We start from the raw sequence: 27,421 nt of genomic DNA on the forward strand, positions 1-27,421 counted from the left end.
GGTGTGGGGGGGGGGTGGGGGTGGGGTCGACGGTAGGAGAAAAGTTTAGCGGCTAACTTTGTGTCCTGTAGCCTTTGCCAGCGGTCACACAGCGATAACGAGGCGTGAGCAGATAGCACGCAGCAACTGTACATGGAAGGCACCAGAGGAAACGCCGGGCAGCGAGAGCGGGCTTCACAGGAAGTTATTTACTCTGTCACACTCTCCCTTCCACGGCCGACTCCTGACTGGAGTGCAACTCTGTGTTCTGGTGCTGACAGTGCACTCTTGTGGCGGCTGAGACCGATGCATTTCAATACTCATACAAATGTGAAATGATACAGAAATACAGCCGAGATAATGCAACAAACAAAAAAGAAAAATCTCATTATAATGTTTTTGGTTTTAGGTGCGTTAGATTCTCAAAAATCAGTGTATGCACAAATCTGAGGGCAGAAGTAACAGTTTCGGCAGGTGAATAATTGCATATTCAGATGGATTAACTATTTATTATTTCCCAGAGGTGAAAAATACACTTGAGAAGAAGCTTTTCTTACGGCTTCCACAGAAAGTCTCAGCTCAGAGAGACCAGCTGAATTTCATTATGCATTGTTAAAGTGGGTCAAAATCTAATCAGGCAGCAAATTCACTCAATATACTGGTGGGTGGGACATTGAACTATATGTTAACAAAAACAAAAAAGGATTATTTTGACACATATTGCGATGAATCATGATTTTAGTGGGAATGGTCATTTTTGCATATTGATATAAAAAAACGATGATGATGTGATTTTTCGCTGCGGTCTGTTCCCCTCCCGTCTGGAGAATGTGATTTGTAGGCCGGGGCATCTCTGTTAGCAACACAATGCTTCATTTATAATGGTTCACTCTGACACATCTGAACTTTATGAACGAACCGGAGCTCCAGCAATTTGGATATTGCACTCGGCCATATTGAAATTTGGGTAATATTTCGATTAATTGTTCGGCCCCCTTCGAGTGCAGCTTATTTGTGGGAAACTGTGGAGCTGATCAATGAAAAGTGAACGCAGTAGATCAAACAAAACAGCATGAAATACTGTTCGTCACACAAACAGCATAGTTTGATTTCTGTGTCTCACTTGAGCATTTTCATAATCATGTCTAAATTCAGTCACATGACACCCACATGTTACAAACTGCTGTCACAGACACAAGGTTTCACTGAGGCTCTTTAAACCATTTGTCTGTTTACTTCTGAAATGTAAATATACAGCAGATTAGAAGCAGACAACAGAAAATAAGTTTAAACTTTAAATTAAATACAGTGGATTCACAAAGTGTTCAGACCCTCTTTTTTTNTCACTTGAGCATTTTCATAATCATGTCTAAATTCAGTCACATGACACCCACATGTTACAAACTGCTGTCACAGACACAAGGTTTCACTGAGGCTCTTTAAACCATTTGTCTGTTTACTTCTGAAATGTAAATATACAGCAGATTAGAAGCAGACAACAGAAAATAAGTTTAAACTTTAAATTAAATACAGTGGATTCACAAAGTGTTCAGACCCTCTTTTTTTAACATTTTGTTATGTTGCAGCTGCTAAAATAATTTCAAAACTCATTTTTTCCTCATCAATCAACAATCAACAGCCAGTAATGACAAAGTGAAAACAGAGTATTAGGACACTGACATTGACAGAAGTATTCAGACGCTTGAAATGTAGCTCAGGTTCCTCCCATTTCTCTTCATCATTTTTGTTTCTAACCCTTGATTGGAGTCCACCTGTGGTCAATTCAGCTGATTGGACACACACCTGTCTAGATGTAAGGGGCTGAATACTTATGTCAATATGATATTTCAGTTTGTCCTTTTTAGTAAATTTCTAAAATTCTGTTTTCACTTTGTCATTATGGAGGATTGAGTGTAGACTGAAGTGAGGTGTGAACACTTCCTGAATGCACTGTCTAATTTGTTCTCACTATAACTCCATCCATATGTAAATCTCATCAGATGGGGGTCTGCGGTCTAAGGTGTCCATTAGTTGTTGTTGTTGTTGTTGTTGTTGTTGCTCTCAGTCTGACTGAAGGTCATCGCCTGGATGTGACTGAGTTCCACACTTTCCACAAACATCCTCTGGCATCACTGTGGAGCACTCAGTTGTGTCCTGAATCCTGGCCAGTGACCCTGTGATACTGAGTGTATGTATGTGTGTGTGTGTATGTGTGTGTGTGTGTGTGTGTTTGTGTGCGTGTGTGTGTTCATGCGTATTTAAGCCACAAGTTCAAGTAGCCAGTGCCCATGCAGCATCAGCAGCAGGATACACAGCAACCCCTGAGGAACACTCCACACAGCTGGAGCCACCGCTGATAAAGCTGCAGCCAACACAAGCCTCCTCTCTCACACACACACACACACACACACACACAGATAAAACTACAAACAAGGAAAACACTCACAACCAAGCACACACACACACACAGACAGAAAAAAAAATCACCCAGCGTGACTTAGATCTCACACACACACACACACACACACACTCAGTCTCTAAATTGCATTGCACTCTCCTGTTGTATACTCTCTGCGCAAACACACACACACACACACACACACACACACACACTCACACAAACACACACACTCTTAACAAGCAGACATCTTTTCCGCTACATCATAATTTCAATCCCTCCCTCCCCTACACAACAGCAAATTTAAGGGAAAGGGAAATATTTCTGCTAAATTAGTTATGCTAATTACAGAGCAGTTCTCAGGGGGAGAGACGGCGCTAAATGGCTTTTAATTCTTTTCGCCTGGAAAGAGACGTGGGAGAGAGCCAGACAGAGAGCGAAGTGAAAGAAGCAAAGAGCACGGGCGAAAAAGAACNAAAAAAAAAAAGGCCCGGGGAAAAAAAAAACCAAAAAAAAAAAAAAAAAAAAAAAACCCAAACAAACAGAAAAACCAATAAACACAAAAACAACTGGCATTAAAATTTGCCCAGTGACACAGCAACAATGAAATAAGAGAATTAACAGCTCAGGGGAAGAGGAGAGGAGGCCCAAAGCAGGCAGCTGGCCAGACAACAAGCCCGCCTTATCAGCTCCGGGGGCCCCTGGGCCCCTGGCCAGGGGGGTGNGGTGCTGACAGTGCACTCTTGTGGCGGCTGAGACCGATGCATTTCAATACTCATACAAATGTGAAATGATACAGAAATACAGCCGAGATAATGCAACAAACAAAAAAGAAAAATCTCATTATAATGTTTTTGGTTTTAGGTGCGTTAGATTCTCAAAAATCAGTGTATGCACAAATCTGAGGGCAGAAGTAACAGTTTCGGCAGGTGAATAATTGCATATTCAGATGGATTAACTATTTATTATTTCCCAGAGGTGAAAAATACACTTGAGAAGAAGCTTTTCTTACGGCTTCCACAGAAAGTCTCAGCTCAGAGAGACCAGCTGAATTTCATTATGCATTGTTAAAGTGGGTCAAAATCTAATCAGGCAGCAAATTCACTCAATATACTGGTGGGTGGGACATTGAACTATATGTTAACAAAAACAAAAAAGGATTATTTTGACACATATTGCGATGAATCATGATTTTAGTGGGAATGGTCATTTTTGCATATTGATATAAAAAAACGATGATGATGTGATTTTTCGCTGCGGTCTGTTCCCCTCCCGTCTGGAGAATGTGATTTGTAGGCCGGGGCATCTCTGTTAGCAACACAATGCTTCATTTATAATGGTTCACTCTGACACATCTGAACTTTATGAACGAACCGGAGCTCCAGCAATTTGGATATTGCACTCGGCCATATTGAAATTTGGGTAATATTTCGATTAATTGTTCGGCCCCCTTCGAGTGCAGCTTATTTGTGGGAAACTGTGGAGCTGATCAATGAAAAGTGAACGCAGTAGATCAAACAAAACAGCATGAAATACTGTTCGTCACACAAACAGCATAGTTTGATTTCTGTGTCTCACTTGAGCATTTTCATAATCATGTCTAAATTCAGTCACATGACACCCACATGTTACAAACTGCTGTCACAGACACAAGGTTTCACTGAGGCTCTTTAAACCATTTGTCTGTTTACTTCTGAAATGTAAATATACAGCAGATTAGAAGCAGACAACAGAAAATAAGTTTAAACTTTAAATTAAATACAGTGGATTCACAAAGTGTTCAGACCCTCTTTTTTTTAACATTTTGTTATGTTGCAGCTGCTAAAATAATTTCAAAACTCATTTTTTCCTCATCAATCGACAATCAACAGCCAGTAATGACAGAGTGAAAACAGAGTATTAGGACACTGACATTGACAGAAGTATTCAGACGCTTGAAATGTAGCTCAGGTTCCTCCCATTTCTCTTCATCATTTTAGTTTCTAACCCTTGATTGGAGTCCACCTGTGGTCAATTCAGCTGATTGGACACACACCTGTCTAGATGTAAGGGGCTGAATACTTATGTCAATATGATATTTCAGTTTTTCCTTTTTAGTAAATTTCTAAAATTCTGTTTTCACTTTGTCATTATGGAGGATTGAGTGTAGACTGAAGTGAGGTGTGAACACTTCCTGAATGCACTGTCTAATTTGTTCTCACTATAACTCCATCCATATGTAAATCTCATCAGATGGGGGTCTGCGGTCTAAGGTGCGTCAGTTTAAAGGTCTTTGACGTGACACAGTTCGAGAACCACTGATTTAAAAAACAAAACAGGTGGATAGTTTCCATTCCTCCTAAATCTATAGAAATACTTTCACCATACAGTTGTACTGCAGTTTTATGAGCACTAGAAAAGCCTGAGTCGTGAGTCCCAGATGAAAAACATCACTGTGATTGTTTTCTTTTATATATATGACTGCATTAGCGACCTGCCCTGAAATGAGACAAGTGGACTGGAGCCAGAAGTATCTCTGTGTGAGATGTGTGTCTGTATATAGCTGTTCAGTGTAAATGCTCACATTCACTATGAAGTAAAGGAAGCGGCTCTTGTCGAATAGCATCATCTTACAGGTGAGTCAGGTGTGTCAACGCCCTAAGTGAAGTATTCAATCCTCATATTAGAGGAAGACAAGACTACAAGTGGAGCGTGCGGCTCCAATATGGAACTATCAGTTTAATGCGCTTACATCATCCGACCAGATATTCAGCAGCGCAACAGTTCAATAAATCCCACTGTGCCGGGAATCGATATCAAAAAAAGGAAACTTCTCGGCCTCTTTAGTTTCCAGCCGAACAGGATGTTTACACCGTTTGCTGCTGACTTGACCGATGTGCCCTTGATGTGGAAATGTGCAAATGTTCTCACATGTCTTACGACTCATTTTCAGCTATCACTGCAGAGCGATGTGTAACAGCAGCCGCAGCGCTGAAGGCAATCTGTCATAACAATAAAGTGATGCGGGCCGTTTAAACAGTTTCTCTCCTCCATAACAAATAAAAACAGAAAGCAGTTATCATGTTTGAAATGTATTTCACAGCCAGTGGAGGAATTCAATCAATGGGCGGTACGTCTTTAGAAAGAAAAAAAACAATACAGGTTTATTGGATTTGGAGATGTACTTTTGTAAATTAAAGATAGTGCAGATTTCAGACGACAACGTATTTTCTGTGTGACACTGTCGACATTTCACACAGAAAATATGGAATAGCTCATAAAAGTGTTGCAGAGTGAATCGAACACAGAACTCTGTACCTGTGTTCTGTTACTGTTGTGTAAGAACGGCTTCAGGGAGCTTTTATAAATCAGGATCATTGCAAGTGTCCAAGGAGAACAAACTACACACCGATGCACACACACACACACACACACACACACACACACACACACACACACACACACACACACACACACACACTGTAAATTTAAATCTGTGAGCATCTCCACACAATGATACTCGAACATCCAGTTCAGGCTGCGCCCACACAAAAACACGAAAACAAACACACACTCGCACTCATGGTTTTACTGTCGGTCCCTGTCCAATATGGGGCTATAAGGAGTGGCCAGTTTTATGTCTTAATTAGTACACTGTCGCCATGGCAGCATCCAGCTGGCAAACAACTATGTCCTTACACGCATACATAAACAACAGCACAGGTAGGAAATAAACAAGGGAGGGAGTTTAGTGAGGAAAGAGTGCTACACAAAGTCACATGGCAGGGTGTGTGTGTGTGTGTGTGTGTGTGTGTGTGTGTGTGTGTATACCTGAAATTAGGTGCAGAGGCCCATTCCAAAGCGAGGCAGGCCAAGTCCACAGCAGCATACACCAACAGGAAGAAAATGGTCACAATGCTGGCGATGGTGTTGAGCTTCCCTGAGAACAGCACCAGCTGGAGAGACAGAACAAAAACAAAAAGAGGGAGGGAGAAAAAGAAAAAAAAAGGAAAGGGGGGGAAAAAAGAGAAAAACAGAAATAAAAAAATTAGCATTCACAGCAAAAAATCATTCCAAAGTCTGACTGAATGGTGCATTTTAATGCCTTTTTTTATGACCTTTTCCAGCACCCAACTACTTTTCACAGCCAAAAACGCACCTCTAAAGGATGAAGCGGACGACGTGATGCGCATGTTCATGTTCATTTTTAGGAGAAAACAAGGTGATTAAAAAATCTGATTTATAAGCAGCTGTGTGGTGTGTGGTTTCTTCCACAAGAAAAAAAACTTAAAATGACGTCGACTCCTTTTCGTACGAAGATCCAGAATTTATGATGATGCAAATATTTTTCATTTCAGATGTTTAAAAAACACAAAACGTCTGTTCCTGCACTGAAAAGTCAATTCTCCGTGTCCGTGTGCTGCAGGTTTCCAGTTTTCACGTCAGACACATGTAAGTTGCATCCTGGACCGTGATTGGCCGCAGACTAGTTGTGATGTCACACATCATCACTCTCCGGAGCCATTTCCCTTCTTCAGCAGATGAAACAAACGTCACCGTGAAGTGACGATAAGCGAAACACATTTGTGAGTGGAGGGGACTGTTACCCAGGTCTCATCAGATACCACACCTGACCACTGCAGGAAAATCTAAATCAAACAATAAAATCACTAAAATTCTTCACATGGGGCCTTTAAGGACGTTGTTATCAAGGCCAGAGGTTCCACCATTTCTTTTTTAAAGTCTAGGTTCCCAAGATAATTGAGCTTAAGTCGACTTTGGTCCCAAGAAACCTCATGAAAGTTTTGCTGTTAGATATGATTATCTGTCTGCACTGTGGCTGGGAGGTGACATCAAAGATTGATTTAGCAAACATCTAGGGAGCGAGACACTTTTAAAATTAAACTGTTCGACATTTTCCAGTGGCGACCCTCGAAGGACCGTGCGAGGTCCCCCGGCTCCCGCGCCGGTCGAGGCTAACGTTCAGGTTTAATTAAGATGTCTCGGCGGCGGTTAGCTACAGCAGCCATGTGTCAACACGGCCCGGTCGAGCGACATTCAGAATTTCCAGTGCCTGATTAGGAGGGTCGTTCATCTAATAATCCTGACAGCACATTAACGTGTGAGATTCACCCTTCCTACCAGACTCAGGAGTACTAGGTGACTTCTAATGGAGGAGGAAAATGATGACCCCATTATAAGTGCTGCTCCATGCCATGTTCTCTGATGACAGAATGTGTGTGAACACGGCTGCGTCTAACTCGCCGCGAGCTGCACACGGATGTGAAAGCAGTAAGAGCTTTCACCTCTGCAACTGCATTACATCCTGGTAAAATTACCACAATTACCATCACATTTATAATGTAGGAAGCCACAACTATTTGTGCCAACATTGAATGAATTTTTTTAAAGCTACATAATAAAGTGTAATCACAACATGAATATACAGTATCATCATCACTTTATAGAGTCGTTTTGGCGAACTTTTGCCAATTAACACATCAGACAGACACAGAGCCACATGAACCTGTTCGCTCTGGTTTGGTGTGTGTCAGATCCTGAGGGAAATATCTGGCTCTGTAGCTGCTTTAGATGCTAAACGCTAAACCAGCTAGTTGCTAATGTTGCTAACCTGCTGTGTGGTTTTGAGCAGGTAGCATACAGTGGGTTTATTGGGGTTTTTCCTGTCTGCTCTGACGCTGATAATGATGCTGATGAGAGCTCTGAGACTGAACCGAAACTGTGAAGTTGCAGATTGGATCGCAAAAAAAAAAAATGTTAAAAGAGTTCAGTTGCATAAAGCTGCAAAATGAAGTGATAATCCTCCCGGGTTTGTCATTACGAGTGACACCACGTCGCAGTTCCACGCCGCCACCACTCAGACTGTCATAACTGCGTATACTGTGTTCACGAGGCCAAAACCATATTTTATGAGGTCACCGTGACCTTTAACCTTTGACCTTTAACCACCAAAAATCAAATCAGTTCATCCCCGAGTCCAGGTGAACATTTGTACCAAAAGTTTTCTTATTTATCATTTTCTTACCGACACAATTCACAGCAGTATTTTAAGCTCCGATGTATTCGACTTGGAAATAACTGATATCAAAGATTCTGAAACGTAAACAAACATGAAAAGCCGACAACAGAAACTACACAGTAACACTGGAATATGTGCACTGTTTCCATCCGCACGTGATCAGCTGTGCCCATCATAAAAGAGCTGCTTTAACTATTGAGTCAGTGTATAAATTACATCCGTCACCAACCACCTCTGCCCTGAATTCTGAACACTTTCAAGTTATAAAAATGGAAATCATCTCCAATCCGCACGTACCACCCCTCCCTGCTTTGGTGGAGGAAAGAAAAAGTGCATCAACACACTTTCAAGCGCAGGCCGTCGTTAGCTCCTCTGTACTGACTAAAACACTTTGTGGATATTTCATCATCATCAGATGTGCTCTCTCTCTCTCTCTCTCTATCCGTGTGCGAGCCGTTGAGACTGATTGCACAGAACAAAGTGGTAACTACTGTATTGTACCTCGGAACAAACCCAGAGTGGAGTCGACTTTCTCTCCAATTATTATGTGTTTTATGATTGGCCGCTGAGAAAACGCCACTGGAGTTGGGGCAGGTTTTCTTCAGCTCAAGGGCGAATCACTGGTATTTATGTAATGGAGAAAGCAGCAACTCTGTGATCACTAAATCCGTGACCGTGAGGCAGAAGTAAGCTTAAGGGGAGAGAGAGAGAGAGAGAGAGAGAGAGAGGAGGGAAGGTAATGATGGGGAATTGAGATTAATGATGTCACACTATTGACAGGCGTTCACGACGAGAGGGAAAATGACATGAGACGAACCAGGGGGGGCAATGAGGACGGAGGAGGGGAGAGAGCGGGAAAAAGAGGAGATGGAGGGAGGGGAGGAGAGAGGAAGAAAGACGAGTGGAAAAAGAGAAAGTGGGTAAGAGAGCATCTCTGACCTTTGGCAGTCAAAGTCAGTGGGTGTCTCTCCAGCGCTCCCCTGGGAGCCGGCTCTACCAGAGCATTAATTAGCCATTAACTCAGAAACAGGCCAGCATGGACAACTGCTGTCATAGCGCAGTGTGTGTGTGTGTGTGTGTGTGTGTGTGTGTGTGTGTGTGTCTCTCCTGGATATGCTTTTGTGTGGCGCTTTGAAAGACTTTTTACTGGAAAGCAGTGTGCATAAATTTCTCTGAAATAAGTGGGCTCGCTGTGGCTCACACAGACACTTTTATTAAATAAAAAGAATCGAGTGGAAGCGGCTGAGTAATGCTCCGGGCTACAGAGCTGATGCTTTTCCAGAAATGTCTTGGGGTTACAGGTAAGAACCGGACAGTGCTTACAGTAGCTAATGAACAGGTTTTTGACTGTGGCCCAACATGACACTTTTAAATAAAAGTTAGCTGAAATATTGTGATGTTTTTTCTGTTTTGTTTCTTATGCTGGAACAAACTGCAGTAGATATAAAACACAGAAAGTCAGCTGTAAAAGAACTTTTTCATTATGAAGAGTAATAAGATCCAGTGAATGTAAATGTTCAGCCTAAGGAATGGGCCTGAACATGGGCATCCAGTAACTGATAGCCTGGGCTGTTAGCTAGCCGCAGAGCTGAACAAGCTTCAGTAGCTCATCAACCGACACTGGCGTAAAAATCAAACTGAAGTCACTGACCCTAGGTCTGCACCGTCTACCTGAATTCGATCATACAGGCTTACGCTCCTTCTCGGCCACTTGGCTTCTCCAAGAGAACGTCGCCTGGCATCGCCGCCCGCGCACACACAAGGCGCTCGCAGTCCAGACCGTTCTCGTCCGTGGTTCCCCGATGGTGGAACAAGGGGGGCGTCCCTCTCTATCTGTTGTTGCTTCGGTTAAAAGCATTTGCCAAATGAGTTAATGTAATGTGACGTAACACTGGGAAACAAGTTGCGTGGATACCGTTTCCACCATAGCAACGGGTGTAGACCCACAAGAAGCAAACAAACCGCTTTCTCGCTGCGGTGTCACGCCACAGCTTGTAAGCAGCTCATTAGCGAGCTTTGTGGAAAAAACAACCTTTGTGACTTTAGGACTTTTTTATTTTTAATCTTTATAGTAAAGGGAACTTCAAAATCCCACAAAGCACATTAACAGTCCCCCTCCATGGATATTCAGTCACACCTTGTAAAGACTAAGTTTCCTGGCTCAGCACGACATCACTTCTTCTTTGACAGTTTTTCCACAAATGACTGCAGAGCTTCATGTTGCTCTGATGAATTCATCAGACTGTGATCTTAAGAGCGCAGGCAGTTTCCAGTGGAGTGTGACGCTGCGGAGATGAGAGTCAACACCTCAAAATCTGAAGCCGTGGCACTCTGCCTGGGAAAGTGATCTCGAGTGTGAGATCAATAGGCAGATCGGTGCTGCATCAGCGGGAACGCAGGTGAGTTACTGGATTGTGAGGAACTCCTGATTTAACAGTCGATCTACATTCCAGTCCTCACCTGCGGTCAAGACCTTTGAGTAATGGACGAAAAGAATGAGATCAAGGGAACAACCAACCCAAAAGAAGGAGATTACAAGGTGGACTCAGAACACGCCGGACGGACTACATATCTCATCTGGGCTGGGAACGCCTCCGCGTCTCCCAGGAAGCGCTGAAGGAAGTGGCGAAGGACAGGAACACTCTGCTTAGCTTCTTGCCATGGCGACCAAGATGGATGAATGGATGGATGGATTACAGCGCTGCCATACACACATTTTGCATCGAGTTAAAAGCGCTTTGCAAGGTAATTCTGTTTTTGATGACATTCACTTCCCATCTCGGTGTTCAACGTGACTTCAGCCTCACAGGGACTTTTGTTTGTAAAGATTGAGGCTTTTGACTTTGGCTGAATTGGATTGTTTTTGTACAGAGAGCTGCAGCGATTACGACAGTCAGATAGATTTTGCAGAAAAGTTCGCAGGGATTTGAAATTATTTGCAAACACTGTGGGTATTGGCTGAACTTGAATTAATTCTTGGAATCGCAATATTGCAAATCCTTGGAGGGACTGAAGATAACTGTGTACTCACAATGCCACGTCTGTCTTTTCTATCGCTTTAATTTGTGCGGGGCTGTTTACCTTCACCTCACCTGCAGTATCCAGGCCGATCCACTTCAAACATCTGTTTAACTTATTCTGTTTTTCACCTCTCCTTGTTCTTGGAGCATGCCTATTTTCCCTTTACTCAAAAGTCCAATAAAAGAAAGCCTTGCCCCCCCCGCCCCCCCCTTCCTTTTCATCCTGCAGAGTGAGTGTTCGAGGCGAGATTACAATCAGACTTTTGTCATCAGTGAGTCATTTGAAATGGCAGAGGAAGAGGCAGAGAGAAAGAGGATGAGAGAGTCAATAATCTCTGATGGCGGCGGCGGCGCAGCTAACGATTTCCATCTAATTGCTCCTCCTCCACTCCTGGAGAGTGGAGAGGGATGAGGAGGAGACGACGAGAGAGGGACAAAGAGCGAGAGAGAGGGAGAAAAGAGTGCAAATAATGACAAGCCATTCAGCCTTTAACACTCACCTCTGATAATGATGGGATAGTCAGGCCTATTTGCTCCTCAGATCCTCCTCCTCTCTCCTCTCTGTCTCTCTCTCCTCACCCACCTCACCCCTGCCACTTCTTTCTGCTTAGAAAATATTGACGTCTTCTCTCCTCCACTTACCAGACACAACAGAAGAGAAGAAAACACTACAGGCGCACTGTTGCCTCTCGGCCATGTTGCAGGAAATATGGCCACAACCTCCCCTTCTGTTCCTAAGTCGCAGCGTTGAATAACTCACAATAACACTGTGACGTCACAGTGAAGTTGACCTTTGACCTGTCGAATATGAAATATCATCACCGCATCATTTTATCCTATTAGAAATTTGTGTTAAATTATGTCGTAATTGGTGTGTGAAGTTGTGAGTCATGGTCAAGAGCTTGTTTTGCTGGGGTCACCTTGACCTTTGACCTTTGACCACCAAATTCTAATCAGTTCAGGGCTATATTATATTATATTATATTTATCTATATCTATTTTTCTTTTACGTAAAACAACAAAATACGGGACGTCTGTGTCCGACTGGAAACACGAGCACAAGCCGACTGTTCGACCGCCGGAGAACGTGATATGCAAGTTTAACGCCACATATCTTGAACTGCACGTTATTGTCGTCGCATTTCCCGACATCACTTTCCCCGAGTCACGGCCGCCGTGGTGCACGTAACGCGACCTTGTTGTTGAACTAAAGTAGCCAAAAACAACACGTGCGCAGGTGCACGAGTAGTGAAACGCTACTCGAATAATGACGTTATAATGACGGCAACAACGAGCACTCGAGTCGTACCCATCCCTAGCAACAACTTTCCAGAAATTTGGGAGTCGTTTTGACTTAAACCTGAACTCTGACAGTGCAAAGGGTTATTCAGTCTTGTTTTTATTAGTATCACTAATCTCATGCCTCTATTTCATCCCATTCTCAATATTTATTACTCACTAAACTGCAGCTGCTTGACTTTTAGCTGGAGCTAACACACACAGTAACCCAACCATCTACTGACTTCCCATCGCTTCCACAATACTGTCCTTATGTGCGACTCTCCTTTTGACCTGTATAATTTTAAATCTCGTGGCCAAAAGAACAAAAAATGAAAGTAATTAACTGAGAGGTGAAAAGATGCAAACCTTTCCCTTTTGTAAGTTGTCTGGTAGCAAAAAAAAAAAAAACACTAAACTGTTATATTATATTATTCTTACTTTTCTGGGAAACTCAGTGAACACCATTAAACCCAGAGACTTCAGCGGTCCCGGAGAGCTTTCTTTTGAAACGCATTAGTCAACAAAATGAATGACTTCGAGCAGTATTTGTTCAATTCAAATGGACAAAATGAAAGAAGAGTATGACAGGTTTGAACGGATGCAAACGGAGGAGTCACAGGAAACGGAGACGTCAGTTCTGTTTGAAGGAAGAATCCTCTCCAGTTACACGGGAGGCCTTTTCTGATCTTCCCGCCTGAGGAAAGTTCCAGTGACAAGACTTCACAATACAAACAGGTGCTTGGGCCGATTTTGTTCCACTCCCTCGCCAACCTTGTATTTATCATCCAGGAATAGCAGCAGCTTGTTTGAAGCGTTTCTTCCATCCTTTTGTGCTGAGCTTCATTATTCCCGTAGATCAGCAGGAATCTATCCCTGAATGATCTATTTCACTGAAATGGTCAAAAGAAGTCCAAGGCCAGTGTTGTATCCGTGTTCTTGAAGCTCTATATTTTGGGACCCATTGATCGCACAACAAATGAGTGAATGAAACTTTTTTTCATTTTGGTATTTTAATTTAATAAAGGAAGCTAGAAAATGCTTCACGGAAAAATGGGCTGAAATTTTGACGATTTGAAGGGACACAATAAGTCCCAGAAGAAAAAATGTAATTTCTATGTTCTTGTTCTCCTCAGATGACATTTTAATTAAAAATACTTACATTTTCTGTCCCTTTTCTTTCTTCTTCTACACCACATCAGATCAAAATAACTCTAATTCAATCTTCTGCCAATACTGTTGTTTGATCTGAAGCCTTAACTGGCAAAATCAAATGGTCTTTCTTGACTATCTTCTCCACCATCCTGCATTTGTTTATCGCCACTAACCTGCACAAGGAACCAGGAGATGAGCACAGAGACCCAGGGGTTACCACTTTGGGACGTCTTCTTAGCCGGAGACAGCACCTTACCTATAGGGATGAAAAGAGATGTTGGCGAAAACAACAAATCCTTCAAGTTGTAGGGAATTGTTGGCATGAAAATAACCCTGAGTGTTCTCCAGCTGCAGCGTCCGAATAAAAATATCAGCAGTGACCTTCAAGAAAACCCACATCAGTGAAATCCTGGATGCATACGTGGACAGAAAGGTTTAATCAAAGAAAGAATGCAATGAATGACCAACCTTTGGTTAACTGGAGAAATTCTTCCACTACTTTTCTAGACTAAATGTCAACAGGCATTTCTCCTGGCACTGGAAAATACTGCACCGTTTTGGACAACAAATGTAGGTGTGGAGTAAGTGAAACGGCAGCAGGACATTCCTTGTCGATCGTCACTCAAAGAGGACGCCTGTTGTCGATGCTTACACAAGCTCACACCTCCTCCTCACTGCTATTCCTGATGATTTCTGACACTCTGCTTCCCACAAGCCTCCACCAAACATTTATGTGTTCACTTATCAAATGAAAAGCAGATCTTGGCGTGCAAAGTTTCCTCTTTACTGAATGATGTCATGATGGTCTGAAGTTTCAACGCTCAGAGAAAAATCTAATAAATAAAACCCTGAAAGAAACTTCTGTTATTTCAAGCTGGACAAACACGTTTTACTCACTGACATTTGGCGAGGCATTTTGCACCTTGTTTACTGCCTGTATTCCATATTTTTTTAATGGTAAGTGAGGACTGGGTTTTATTATAAAAACCCTGAGTGGGTGTTCAGAACAGCTTTATCCAAAGACACTGCTTCATGGGTAAATCTTGGAATGGAGTCAACAAACAAATGCAGGTGCTCTTAAAGAAAGAGAAAAAAAAGGTGAAAATCTTCAGACACCTGCAAAAGATCAAACTTGAAGCACTCATGCAAAAAGGAGCAGGTGAAGTTTTCATAAACATCTTTACAGCTTGTTTGTGAAATAAAAAACATCGGTTTCAGCTCAACTGAGAGACACCTGAGCCTGACCTTTGCATTCATTTAATTCATTCAGGGCTGCGTCCTCATTGGACGGTTAGGACAACAGGTGGGAGATAATTCAGCAACTGTCCTGCTGTGTTTTGTTTACAGATTAAATACAGCAGCTGAGGCTCATGGGTTTTGTAGTGTTAAGATCCGTGTGTCATGTCAAAATCAATCAAAGCTGAACCCAGGACCCAGAGGCCAGTATGATTTGTATCTCTACAGACTGCACAAGTTCTGACAACAGACCTCGGAGCGGCGACGGTGTTACCGTTCACAGATCAGAGCAGATTTCGAACGAGCGATGGCGACTTGTAATGTTACTGACATTTAAACAAAAAGTATGTAATTAGCTGCCTGTCTGGTCTGGAGAGAGAGAGTGAGAGAGAAAACGCAGCCGATGTGTGGGCGAGACAGAGAGCGCGACAAACCGAGGTAACCCTTCACTTTATTTGATACCTTATAGCGCTGTCTATTATACCGGAAGACAATTTATTTACATACAGCCTCTCCGTTCTTTTCCCTCCATATATATATATATATGACATTTCATCTCACGACGAAGATGACGAGGTTACAAGACTGAAAAACAGAGCCAGTCACAGAGACACAAGAAGATGAGACAAAAAAAGAAGAAGAGAGACTCAAAAGTAGGGAGACTGGAGGTGAGGAGGAGGAGGAGGGAGGTGAAGGGTGGCGGAGGCGGAATCAGCGCTTATGACTAAATTTCACAGCAGATAAAGGATTGGAATTAAATCTGTGAGACTTTAAAGTTAAATCAATGCGGCTGAGAGGAGAAGAGTGAGTGATGGAGAGGGTGGAGGAGGAAGGCAGGACAGAGGTGAAGGAGCTGGAGATTAGCGAGTTATAGAAACAAAAGAAGTGGAAGATACGTGGGACGTGTGTATTTGTGTGTGAGTGTGTGTGTGTGTGTGTGTGTGTGTGTTGGAAAATTAATGCATCCATCAGTCAGTTTGCATAGGACAGTGGCAAGGTTAAGCAGTGAGTAGCATGCATGAATGACAACAAGAAGAACACACACACACACACACACACACACACACACACACACACACACATTTATGCACATACAAAGTGAGTTCATACGGCCAACCCCCCCCCCCCCCCCCCCTACAAGAGCATTACACGTTTATGGTTCCGCAGTCACTGACTCTTAATTAAACAGATTAATCTAATTGAAGTTAACCCTTTGGCTGTTGGTGACAGGCAGCTGAACTAGTGTCATCTGCCTCTGCTCCGTCTGATCACTCCACAGAGGAACTCGCACTAATACAGCCATTTATCTCCCCTGACACACACACACACACACACACACACACACACACACACACACACAGAGAGAGACAGAAACGGGCCAAATCAATTTGCAATAGACTTAACAAAGGAGCAGAGGATGGGGTAAGGAAGTTGCTCACAGTCATTAATAATGACGAAGCAGCAGGCAGCGTGGATTCACACGGCGAGATGGAAATCACACGAATGCTGCGTTCACTTGATATTGGAAAGACGACGACGACGTCTTTGCGTTTGAACTTTAAAGGCAAAGTGATCGGTGATCAATACTTTTGTTGCTCAGCACAGGCGTCCGTTAGGGTTCAGCGTGTCTTTGTAGTCTCGACACTTTACATCACACTCATGGCGTTGCACTCGGCAGCACGAACGAGACGTTCAACGAGACGCATTCAGCCTCATTATTATCACCTGCTCTTGCTGGTGAGTTTCAGGAAGTCAGAAACATCAGAGTCAGTCATCACACCTTTAGTTCCTATGTAGAACTTCCTGTACCGACAGGTAGTTAAATGTATTTCTCATGATGTGAACCTGGACAATTTCCCATAAATACGGCACTGGTGAGTCTGTGGGTCGTGCCAACTTTGCGCTCGCTACGCAGTCAGCCATGATGGCGATTCCATGTGTTTACTGACTCAGGAACAAGCGTTAGAGGGGGCGCCTCAGTGGCTCAGCTGGTACCACATGGGTTTAGTCCTAACCGCTGCAGCAACGGGTTTGAGTCCGACCCATGGCCCTTTGCTGCATGTCATCCCCTCTCTCTCTCTCTCTCTCTCTCTCTCCTTGACTTTTTCCTGTCTCTCTCTCTAAAGTTAAGATGGGTCACAGAACTTTAAAATCAATGTCGTCAAGAGAAAAGCATGTCACTTCTTCCTAATATTTAGCATGTATACAGTCCATCTGCCTGTTTCTCCCAGATATCCCACTTCTCCCCTGCAGGTATCTGTCGTGTTACCTACCGAACAGGTCGTCCCTGGCCAGGGCGTAGAGGATGCGCGAGGCTCCGATGAGGTTGCTCATGGCAGCGGAGAGCGTGGAGGAATAAACCCCGATGGTCACAAAGGGGTGCCAGATGTTAATATCCCTCAGGAAACTGTAGTCCCTCTGAAGCAGGACCCTGTACGGGTTTGGAGAACAGAATTCAACACAGTACGTAAATAATCATGAATTAGGGCGCCACAGTTTTGCTTCTGACCTTTAAAACAGACCAAGTAAAAAGAAAGCCATTCATTTTTTTCCCCCTTTATGCATCTTTAATGTCATTACATAAATTACAGTAGAGAGAGAGAGGGACAGGATTATTAGCAGATACTGGCCGATCAAAGATATATGTTGGCAGATATGCAAAAAGAAACTGTCTGGGTCCACTCCATCTGCTAATGAAGTCTGTGTGATACTGAAAAGGCCAGTGTGGAGACCTTGATTTGGACAACCTTGACATTTCAATTACTTTACATAATAAATATAAATACAAATGGAGACTAGAATTACTGCCTCGCTGTTGTATCATGCAGCAACATCCAAGGCTGAAAAATGAAGTGCCACAAACTGCAGTTCTTCAGGTGGCCACTAGAGTCTGGCTCCAACAGTGAGTCAATCCCCATAGACGTGGCCATAGTTTTGGTCTCTAGAGCTAATTTCCTCCTTCATGACGACGGTGCGGGGGTGAATTTTTATCTAACTCACCTGTTTAAATTAAAGCTCTGTATAATTGAGGGTGTGCCGCTTTGAGTGACAGGTGAGGGAGCGCATGATTGCCACAAACCATGCATGCGCCGGAGTCTCGGCTCCACCTCTTTGCACACTTTTGGATTAGCCGGGATTTCGGTGGAATCAGGTACTGCCAAGATGGCGACAGCAGAGCAGCTCACTCTGACCTTCAAAACCACTCTTGCTGCGTGACGTCACAGAGGCTACGTCCATCTTTATTGACAAGTTGCAGGAAATATGGTCACAATCTCTTCTTCCCAAGTTACAGCATGGAATAATAGCCAGAATATTTTTCGCAGAACATTGTGATGTCACAGTGAAGTTGACCTTTGGATGCAAAACGTCATCACTTCATTTTTCCCTGTTAGACAGTTCAGTTAAATTGTGTCATAATTAGTGTATGAATTTATGAGTTATGGTCACAGTGACTTTGACCTTTGACCTCCAAATTAAAATCAGCTCTTCCTTGAGTCTAGATGAACGTTTGTGCCAAAGTTGACGAAGTTCCCTGAAGGCCTTACTGAGATATCGTGTTCACGAGAAAAGGGACGGACGGACGGACGGACAGACAACCCGAAAGCCTGCAGCAACTACATAAAGCCGACAGCTCTGAGGCGTGAAAAAGACTGTGTGTGTGTGACTGTTTATCATTTTATAACGTTGATATCTAGAAATCAAAATCAAGTTGTTCAGATGGTCGTGTGTCATTTCAAACTCATTTGTTGTGGGGGGACGAAACGTGCCGATATTCAATGAAAAAGATTGAGGAGGAGGTGACGATCACTCAAGGGGTGCCTAATCATAAGATCCTGGAATAAGAGGCTCACACCACTGAGTGTGTGCATGTGTGTGTGTGTGTGTGTGTGTGTGTGTGTAAGAGATGCTGCAGTCGACGTAGAGACAGAGAGATCAGCGAGTACAAAACCCACAGCAGGGTGTGCATGATTACGACCTGCCCCCCACCTCTTTTCAATACAACACAGCTAGAGAGAGGAGAATTAGAGTGCAAAGTATTTCTATCTTCCCCTCTCCTGATCCAACTCAATCTCTCTTTGTGTTTCCAAGTACACACACGCACGCGCACACACACACACACACGCCCACAACACGCACACACATCCAATCCATCTATTCCCCTCCCTCATCACCTTCAACCCTTCATCATGATGTTTTTAAAACCCATTCAGGGTTTTTTTCTTCTAGTTTTTGTCTCAGTCCTCCCCTTTTCATTTTATTTCTACTTGTAGCAGCGTTCCCTCTCTCTCTCCCTCTCTCTCTCCCTCTCTCTCTCTCTCTCTCTCTCTCTTGTAATTAAGAGTCTCATCACGTTTTCTTTCAGGTCCAGTGATTTTAATACTTATTATCATGGCCCTATTAAGTATTGTTCACTCCATCCAAAGATCTGAGCACACTATTATTTCACATGGAGCCCGAGAGGGAGGCAGCGCACACGCACACACACACACACACACACACACACACACACACACACACACACACATTCACACAGGCTTTTGCACTGCCACAAATCAACTAAACAAAGGTTCTGTGGAGAAGTTAACATTACCCTCGAAATTAGGAAATGCCAACTACTTTGTTTATTTGACACGTGTGTGTGTGTGTGTGTGTGTGTGAGTGAGCTTGTGTGTGTGTGATATGAGCACTGCAGTGAAAAGTTTATGAATGACTGCTCCACGGAGTCTCTCATATATTCATTGCAATAGTCTGATACACGAGCACATGCATGAAGCTTCATCTCGGTGTTTGTTTCACAAAAAAAAGGAGAATCCCGCAAAAACAAACACACAAAAAGAAAAAATACGGTGAAGCATAATGAGAAATTAAAGAGTGTGTGTGTGTGTGTGTGTGTGTGTGTGTGTGTGTGCGTGTGAGAGAGAGAGAGAGGTGAGTGATGATGTGGGTCAGAACTTATGGGCTGATTATTAATTTCTCTGACGTGCAGCAGGAGCAAAATAAATCTGAAAAAGCTTGACATTTCCAAACCGGCTCTCAAAAACAAAGCCAATGCAAACTGGGTGACAGCTATGACAAATGATGTGTGTGTGGGCGTGTGTGTGTGTGTGTGTGTGTGTGTGAGAAAGGGAGAGAGAGCGAGAGAGAGAGAGAGAGAGAGGAGGTTGTCCATGTGTTGGGTCATAACAGAAAGAACAACAACATGTCTGTGTTTTATAATTTTGTGTTTCTTCTGAAGCTGTGTATTAATTACCAAGGGAGTACTGCTTATAAGTGACTGTGTGTGTGTGTGTGTGTGTGTGTGTGTGTGTGTGTGTGTTTTTGGATAGTAATTATTGATCAGATCATCCAGCTGAAATGAGCTCTGCCATCCAAATAAAGAGGGGAACAAAGCGTGGGGGAGCGAGTGACAGATTAAAAGAGCTCGTTTAGAGAAGAGGAGGAAACAAAGCTAAACGACTAAAAGGAGCCCGCAGAGATTGTTGGGCTGATTGTTCTCGCTCCTCCCGGCCAGCTCCATCCTCCGCCTCATTTGTTTACCATTTTTATTCATGCCCTCATTTGTGTATTCATGCGTATTCATCTTTTAATCCATCATTTCATGTGTTTGTGCTTTTCATAATTCACTCGCGCTTTGGTCGAACATTATGGATTAATTATCTGCGATATTTCAAATGGGATGAAAAATGAAGTGCTGACACCAGGACTGTGTGTGTGTGTGTGTGTGTTTGTGTAGGTTACAACGTCAGTATAAACATTGCCATCACAACCAGAGTTTACGCGGCTGCGGAGGATCTCTGGTCGCCTCGGCTCACGGAGGTCGAGGTCACTCCTCATCAGGACTGACTTAACGATTCAGGATCATCTGGTTTAATGATCCTGAAGAAAAAGGCTTCAAAATGTCCAATAAACACTCGAGTGAGATCAGAGCTAGTTACGGAGATGGCTCTGGCTTATGGCTAACATCAATGTTTTGCTCATCTCACCATTATGTGACCATTTGTGTCCCTGCAATATGGACGCGGTCCTGTGAGTCAATACTGTGACGCCCTGTAGAAAGCAAAGGTTAAGCCCTCTTATGACTCTCCCCATCAATATTATAAGGACGGCATTTATTGTTGCTGCCTCTTCCTGTGGTCGCTGCTCTCTCTGTGTTTGTCAACAGGGATGAGCAGATACAGTTCTGGTGTTTTTAGATAAAAGCTCATGTCTGCAAATAGCTCCCCCCTGAAATCTCTATATGTTTGGTGTTTCCTGTTGAGCTGCGCACTGGTGCTCTCATCAATAATGTCTTTATCAACAGTTATTTAACCTTTTTTTCCACATTAAAACGTCTAAAAACATATATTATATGTATATATATATATGATTTTAATGTTGTACTTCATGCGGTCGCCTGTCAATGACGTCACATCCTCTTTGTGCATGTACCAGCTTTGTGGTTGTTTGTCCAAAGCGTCAAAAGCAACTTTTTTTCCCCAGTTTTCAGCCACATTTTTAAAGTTAAACCTTTTACACCTTTTAAGCGGATGAAGGATCGTAGTCCTCAGACGTCTGGATCTTAAGTTGTCAGAGAAAAAAGACAGCTGAGCTCCCGGCTGCTCCGAGACGTCCTGTGATTTTTTTATTCCTAGTTGAGTAGTATTTCTCATGACGAAGAAACAGAACTTGTATGTGTAAAATTAGTGGACTGCCCCTTTAAGAGCCCATGATGTTATTATTATTATTATTATTATTATTATTATTATGTGACCAACAGAATCAAACTCATCAACATTACAAAGGCAACACCTCAGCTGAAAATCGTGCAGATGAAAGTTTCAACCATTCTTGTTGGAAAAACAAAGACAGTAACAGAAACAGCCTGAACATGAGGAGCTCAATTCACAATGGACCCGTGTTGCCTTTACCGCCTGTCTCTGGCCCCGCTGTGCTCTGATCGAGCTCCGGCCTCTTAGAGACGACTGCATCGACTCCATAGCAACAAATGCACCAGCGCGCAACTACACCTTTTACTGCTGGGATTTAGTGATGGTCTTTAGCCCTCACACCACCTTGACCTTGCAGGTGCTTCCAGAGTGTAGCCGCGGTGCACAAGGAGTGAGGAGGAGATACAGACGCATGAAGAAGCAGCAGAGGGAGAGGAAGCAAGCAGGGAGGAAAAAGGGAGGCGGAGAGGGGTTGTGAGAGTCAGAGAGAGGGAGGGAGGGAGGGGGAGAGTTAAGTGCTCTCAGGGGACAAGACTGTGGTTAAGGATTATTAAATGGGATCAATAACTAACAAGCCCTTTGCGCACGCACACACACACACACACACACACACACACCCTCCTTCTCTTTGCCCCTCCTCCCCCTCCCTCCCTCAGTCTCCAACCTTCCTTCTGTCCCGACACTTCACATGTACGCTGCACGTTTATCAAATTTTTCCTGATACTCATCTCGTTTAGCGGCCGCTCTCCATTTCCAATTTTCAGCCACTCCATTCAGTCGCTCTCTACACCAACGTCCAATTTCGAGCCACTTGTTTATATTACTGCAGCACTTGCCCTCGGTGCTTGTAACTCAGGAGATACCAACATCGACGGCTGTGTTTTCAGGAAAGCACACACTCACACTGTACCGTCCTCAACCCCGTCACCTAGAAATTACCTTTATATATTAATATATTGTTTTCTCAGTTGTGACGAGCGTAACCGCTGGTAGGATCATGTTCAGAGGAAATGTGTTTATGAATTGCACCAGAGTCGATGGGAGGTGGTTTCGGCAGATCTCGTCTCGTGGTCAGGTTGAGGCGACAAAAGCACTTCGGTTAAGGTTCGGGAAAGATCGTGGTTTTTGTTTAAATGTAAATAAACTCGTTGTGTCTCAAAACTCAAAAGCTTTTCTGCATCAAAACGAACCAGAACCATTGACATAACCTTAACCAAGTGCTGTGAGAGTCTAAATATAACCATAAAAAAGTGGATGCTGTGCTGCAAGTCAATCACATTTTACTGATGCATCCAGCATCAACATATTTGCAACTTGCCCATACATTAAGTTTTTATTTGGCCATTATAGAAACAGAAGAGATAGACAGGGAGAGAGAAGGGAATCCAACCAGGGACTCGCTGCTCAGGCGTTGGAGCCCGTGTGGTACGCACCCTAACCATGTGCCCATCAGCTCGCCCCATCTTACCTTAATTAACAATATCTCCTCATTGTATTAACAGAAAATGTGATCTGGCTGGTGTTATGTTTCCTTCAAAACTTAATTACTGTTGCAAATTAGTTGCATAAAATCTAGAAGACAGGGTCACAGGACAGTCAACATCTCCAGTGAATCCCAGAACTTCCTGGTTCTGCTCTGTCGGTAAGAAAACAAAACACTTAAAAATCCAGAGCTAAAACGTAAGAGTATGTAGTGAGGTTCAGTGCTTTTGTCTGCACAGGCTTCTTTACAACAAAACAAAAACAACTGGTTTGTCGAAGCTGCCTTTCACAGTGATTCCTTACAAGCTGCACTCAGTTCTAAATGACGTATGATTCCAGGCAGCAGAGACGACAGTTAAAAAGTTGGAGAGACGAGAGCGGGAGAGAGTGTGGGTGGATATCACAAATAATGGAGAAACAGTTAGGGCAACACAGACCAGAGGCATCTTGGCTCGCATCCACTCGTCAGGATTCCTACTGTCACTGTCCTATTTCACAGCACATAAGCTCTCCAGCGGCATTTTTATTTTTTAAATCGCATTTGCTCCCCAAATCTAGCCTGATAATTAGACTTAACGTTCATTCATTCAGCCTGATGGAGGTAGTTGTTTCCTGTTTGGGATCGTAGCACAGCTGATGTAATGATCAGTCCACACACAAGCTGTGGTCGCAGTTGCTAACTGGACGTTTTAACAGTGACTATGTTGACTTACAATAACCTGCAGAGCTGCGTCAGTGTGATGTGATGCTCCGCGACACAGCAGAGGAGTGTTGAACTTTATAATGACGTACAATACGTGCACCGCCGTGCTGGGAGAGTTTCGTGGGAGCAAATCTCACCACGAAGTTCATTTCTTGAGGTTTCAATCATATCACATGATCATCAAAAGATCAACTTTAAAGCCACCATGGAAGAGAAGTAGAGGAAAGCCACTCGACCTGCTGATGATTATCATGTGATATGATCAAAAGCTCCCGGGGAGCTACTAAACTGACGCTGTGGGGAGATATCGGCAGCGATCTCCCGATTCGATCAGATTTTGATACAGTCCAGAATCGATTCATTTCATTTTGATCACTTTGAGCACAAACTGAAACTGAAACTCACGTTTATTTGAAAGTGTCTTGCCTAAAAACCCGACAGACAGCTGTTAGCTAGCGTTAGCTCCCCGGCAGGGACAGACCGAATAAAGTAGAAGCCTCATACTGTTCACGTCACTTCCACAGCCTCACGTCTTTCTTCCGTCCGTCCCTGATCTCTAGATTCGCTGAGAGATAGAGTCAGTCAGAGTCAGCTGACCATCCTGAGTCACGACAGTCCTGTAAAGTTTACAGTTTACAGGCCTCTTGTGACTCACAGTGGCTCATATAGCAGCTATCATCCACTTTTGAGCAGGTTGTAATAACTTGATGATCGGAGTGAGCCTTTTACTACAGGTAACGTTTACTGCAGATGTTTTATTGAGAAAATACAGAAAAGATATTGGGATTTTATGAATTCATATTGCATCATTCAAATAAAAACTGTGATTAATTGGAAAATGTATTTATTTATTTTTTTTATCCAGCCCTAGTTTTCCAATGTCAATATTTCTTTGAGCCGTAAATGAATCATTATCTAAATGAGGCTTTAATTACTCACTAACATACGGACAGTAAACTCCAGACGACAGAGACTACAGCTCATGACTAACGCTCTCTGCTCATCAACGCTTGTGTGGAATTTGATCATGAAAGTTCAATTAAAATTCAGGTTCAGTTCTTCCCACAGACAACAGGTGAGGTGTTCACCAATTACAACGAAATATCTTTCACGGACAACTGCCTTTTTTTTTTATATAAAACGCCCAATATCTAAACCTCTCTGTGACCTAAATCCTTCCTTTCTCTTCTCTGACTGTTGCTCTTCATCCCTGTGTCTCCTCCTCCAATCCCTGCAGCTTTTCATTCAGACAGGACATGTTGTTGAAGATTTGGCCGGCGTTGCCACCATTGTCAAATGTGAAGGAGAGAAAAAAGAAAAGAAAAGAAAACCAGGACAGCAGTGAAAAATAAGAGAGAGAGAGAGAGAGAGAGAGAGAGGGAGAGAGGGGGGTGGAAGTGACTGGGATCTCTGCATTGGAGAGATAGTGGGTGAATAACAAAAGGAGTGAGCAACAGCTGTGTGGATGGATGGATGAATGATAGACAGGGAGAGGAAGGCGAGAGGAGGGGGAAGATGAGATGCTGTTGTTGATGCCAGGAGAAAGGGATGAGGGTAAGACAGAGAACAAGAAGGAGTGAGGACGAGGGGATTCTGCACTTGTTGCTTTCCACTGGCGACCGTGTGGACAAGGAAGGAGGGAAAGACTGAGGACGGGGGGGAAAAGATGGAGCGATAGAGAAGTGACAGCCTTTGCATATAATATAATAACACACAAGTTTTCCTGAATCTTAAAACTAGAAGAGCTAAAAAAGAAAAAAAAAAGTTAATGGACTACAAAATAAAGAATAAAACATGTTTAATTTTCCTTTGAACCACCACATTATTTAGATTTTCGGTTTCTCCTGTAAACGGCTGGAGCAAAGGAAAAGTTTGAGGTTTTGGAAAATATAGTTACTTTATTTTATGTATGTATTGTAAAAATGAACCCTCCACACTTAGGTGATTAGTTTAGTATAAGACTGGAAGTTAGCTTAGCTATCTCCCAAAGAAAATCTACCAATCAGCACCACTACAAACCACTAATCAAAGTGCTCCGTTATGCTAAGCTAAGCTAACTGTCCCCTGGCTATACCTTCATATTTAGCGTACAGAGGGCCAACTATCTTGTTGCATCTTAGCAAGACGTGCGTATGTATTTCTATAAATGTTGAACTATTTCTTTAACCAGTTAAGGAGGCTTCAGGCTGCCGATTTTCTCTGGAGCTCCCATTAACCCCTCCCCCTCAGATAAGACCCCTCTAAAACATACATGTGCTTTGGTTGATATTGTAATCAAACTCACCAACAAATTTGCAATTAATTAATTTACCATAAACCGTCGACATAAAGAACCTGGGGCTGTTGGCGGCTGCATTAATGTTTTAAGCTTCTGTTTGTAAAGGGTTAATTTAGGGTTAATGTTCAGTTGCTTTCCATGCAGACAATCTTCAAACAGCCAACACAGTTAATTAGCATTTTTGATATAATTTGTTTTCCATATGTAACACACACACATGCAGTGAATTGTGTAATGTTAACTCTCCTTTTCCTGTTAGTTTTATAGTTAATACTGTTGGAGTTACAGTTGCTCTTTTTTAAACTCTAAAACCTTTGTCCTTACGACTACCTGCTCGGCCCCTCACGCTCGTGTGTGTGTGTGTGTGTGTGTGTGTGTGTGTGTGTGTGTGTGGGGGGTGTCATTAATTGCTTTCTACCAAAGTGTTTTTATGATACCTTCGCTGTGGGATATCAAAGGAAAAACGTTTTCAAATTTTGCACCAAGTGACTTTAAGTTCAAACTTCAAACTGCTGCACAGGAAGAAAAACGAAGCACTTGTGTGTCTTTGCCCATCAGTTCCCCTATAACTTAGTTGTGTTTTACTTTGTTCTGCTTCCTCTTGCTGCTGGTATTGTTTTTTTTTGTATAAAGTATGAAAGATGGGAGCTGTGTAATTCACCACTCAGAGACATTTTCTACTGCAAACTCAACCTCAATAGTTTGTGACCCATCGTGAAACACTATCAGGATCACAGGGATTTTTAAGGAGGGAAAGGAGCAAAGAAAATACTGGAACTGGACTCTCAGGTGGTAAAGGAGGTAAAGGCTTGTGATTTGTAATAGGAGAAGCTCCTGCAGCCATGAAGGGGTTAAAGCAGGAGGGAGGATGTTAGTGAGTAAAATAGTGAACAAATACAGGATTGAAAGATCCAGTGAGGGGAATGTAAACAGACAATGTGTGAGTGACACAGCAGAAATACAGCAAGTGCAAAGTGATGAGACGAAACGTGACTTTTCTGGGAAAGTGAGAGGAATTATGCACAGAGTGTGTGTGTGTGTGTGTGTGTGTGTGTGAGTGTGTGTGTGTGTGTGGGGGGGGGGGGGGTTGCACACACATTCACAAGGCTGCATGTCAGAGATAGCACAACAAAAGGAGGCCCAGCAGATTCAAATTAATATAATTA

General features: G+C 43.1%; 1 protein-coding gene across 1 annotated transcript in view; it reads right to left on the minus strand.

The window, feature by feature from the left end:
- Positions 1-27,421, minus strand: part of LOC111238221 (solute carrier family 12 member 9-like) — a 58,884-nt gene that overhangs the window by 16,257 nt on the left and 15,206 nt on the right. The window contains exons 7-9 of the mRNA XM_022767633.1: positions 17,359-17,516; positions 14,023-14,105; positions 6,188-6,312 (exon numbers count right to left, since the gene is read on the minus strand). Of these exons, the coding sequence (XP_022623354.1) occupies positions 6,188-6,312; positions 14,023-14,105; positions 17,359-17,516 (366 nt within the window). The remainder of the gene's footprint in view (positions 1-6,187; positions 6,313-14,022; positions 14,106-17,358; positions 17,517-27,421) is intronic.

This window comes from Seriola dumerili, unplaced genomic scaffold, assembly GCF_002260705.1.
Source record: "Seriola dumerili isolate Sdu_G_001 unplaced genomic scaffold, Sdu_1.0 BDQW01001240.1, whole genome shotgun sequence".
Taxonomy (NCBI): Eukaryota; Metazoa; Chordata; class Actinopteri; order Carangiformes; family Carangidae; genus Seriola; species Seriola dumerili.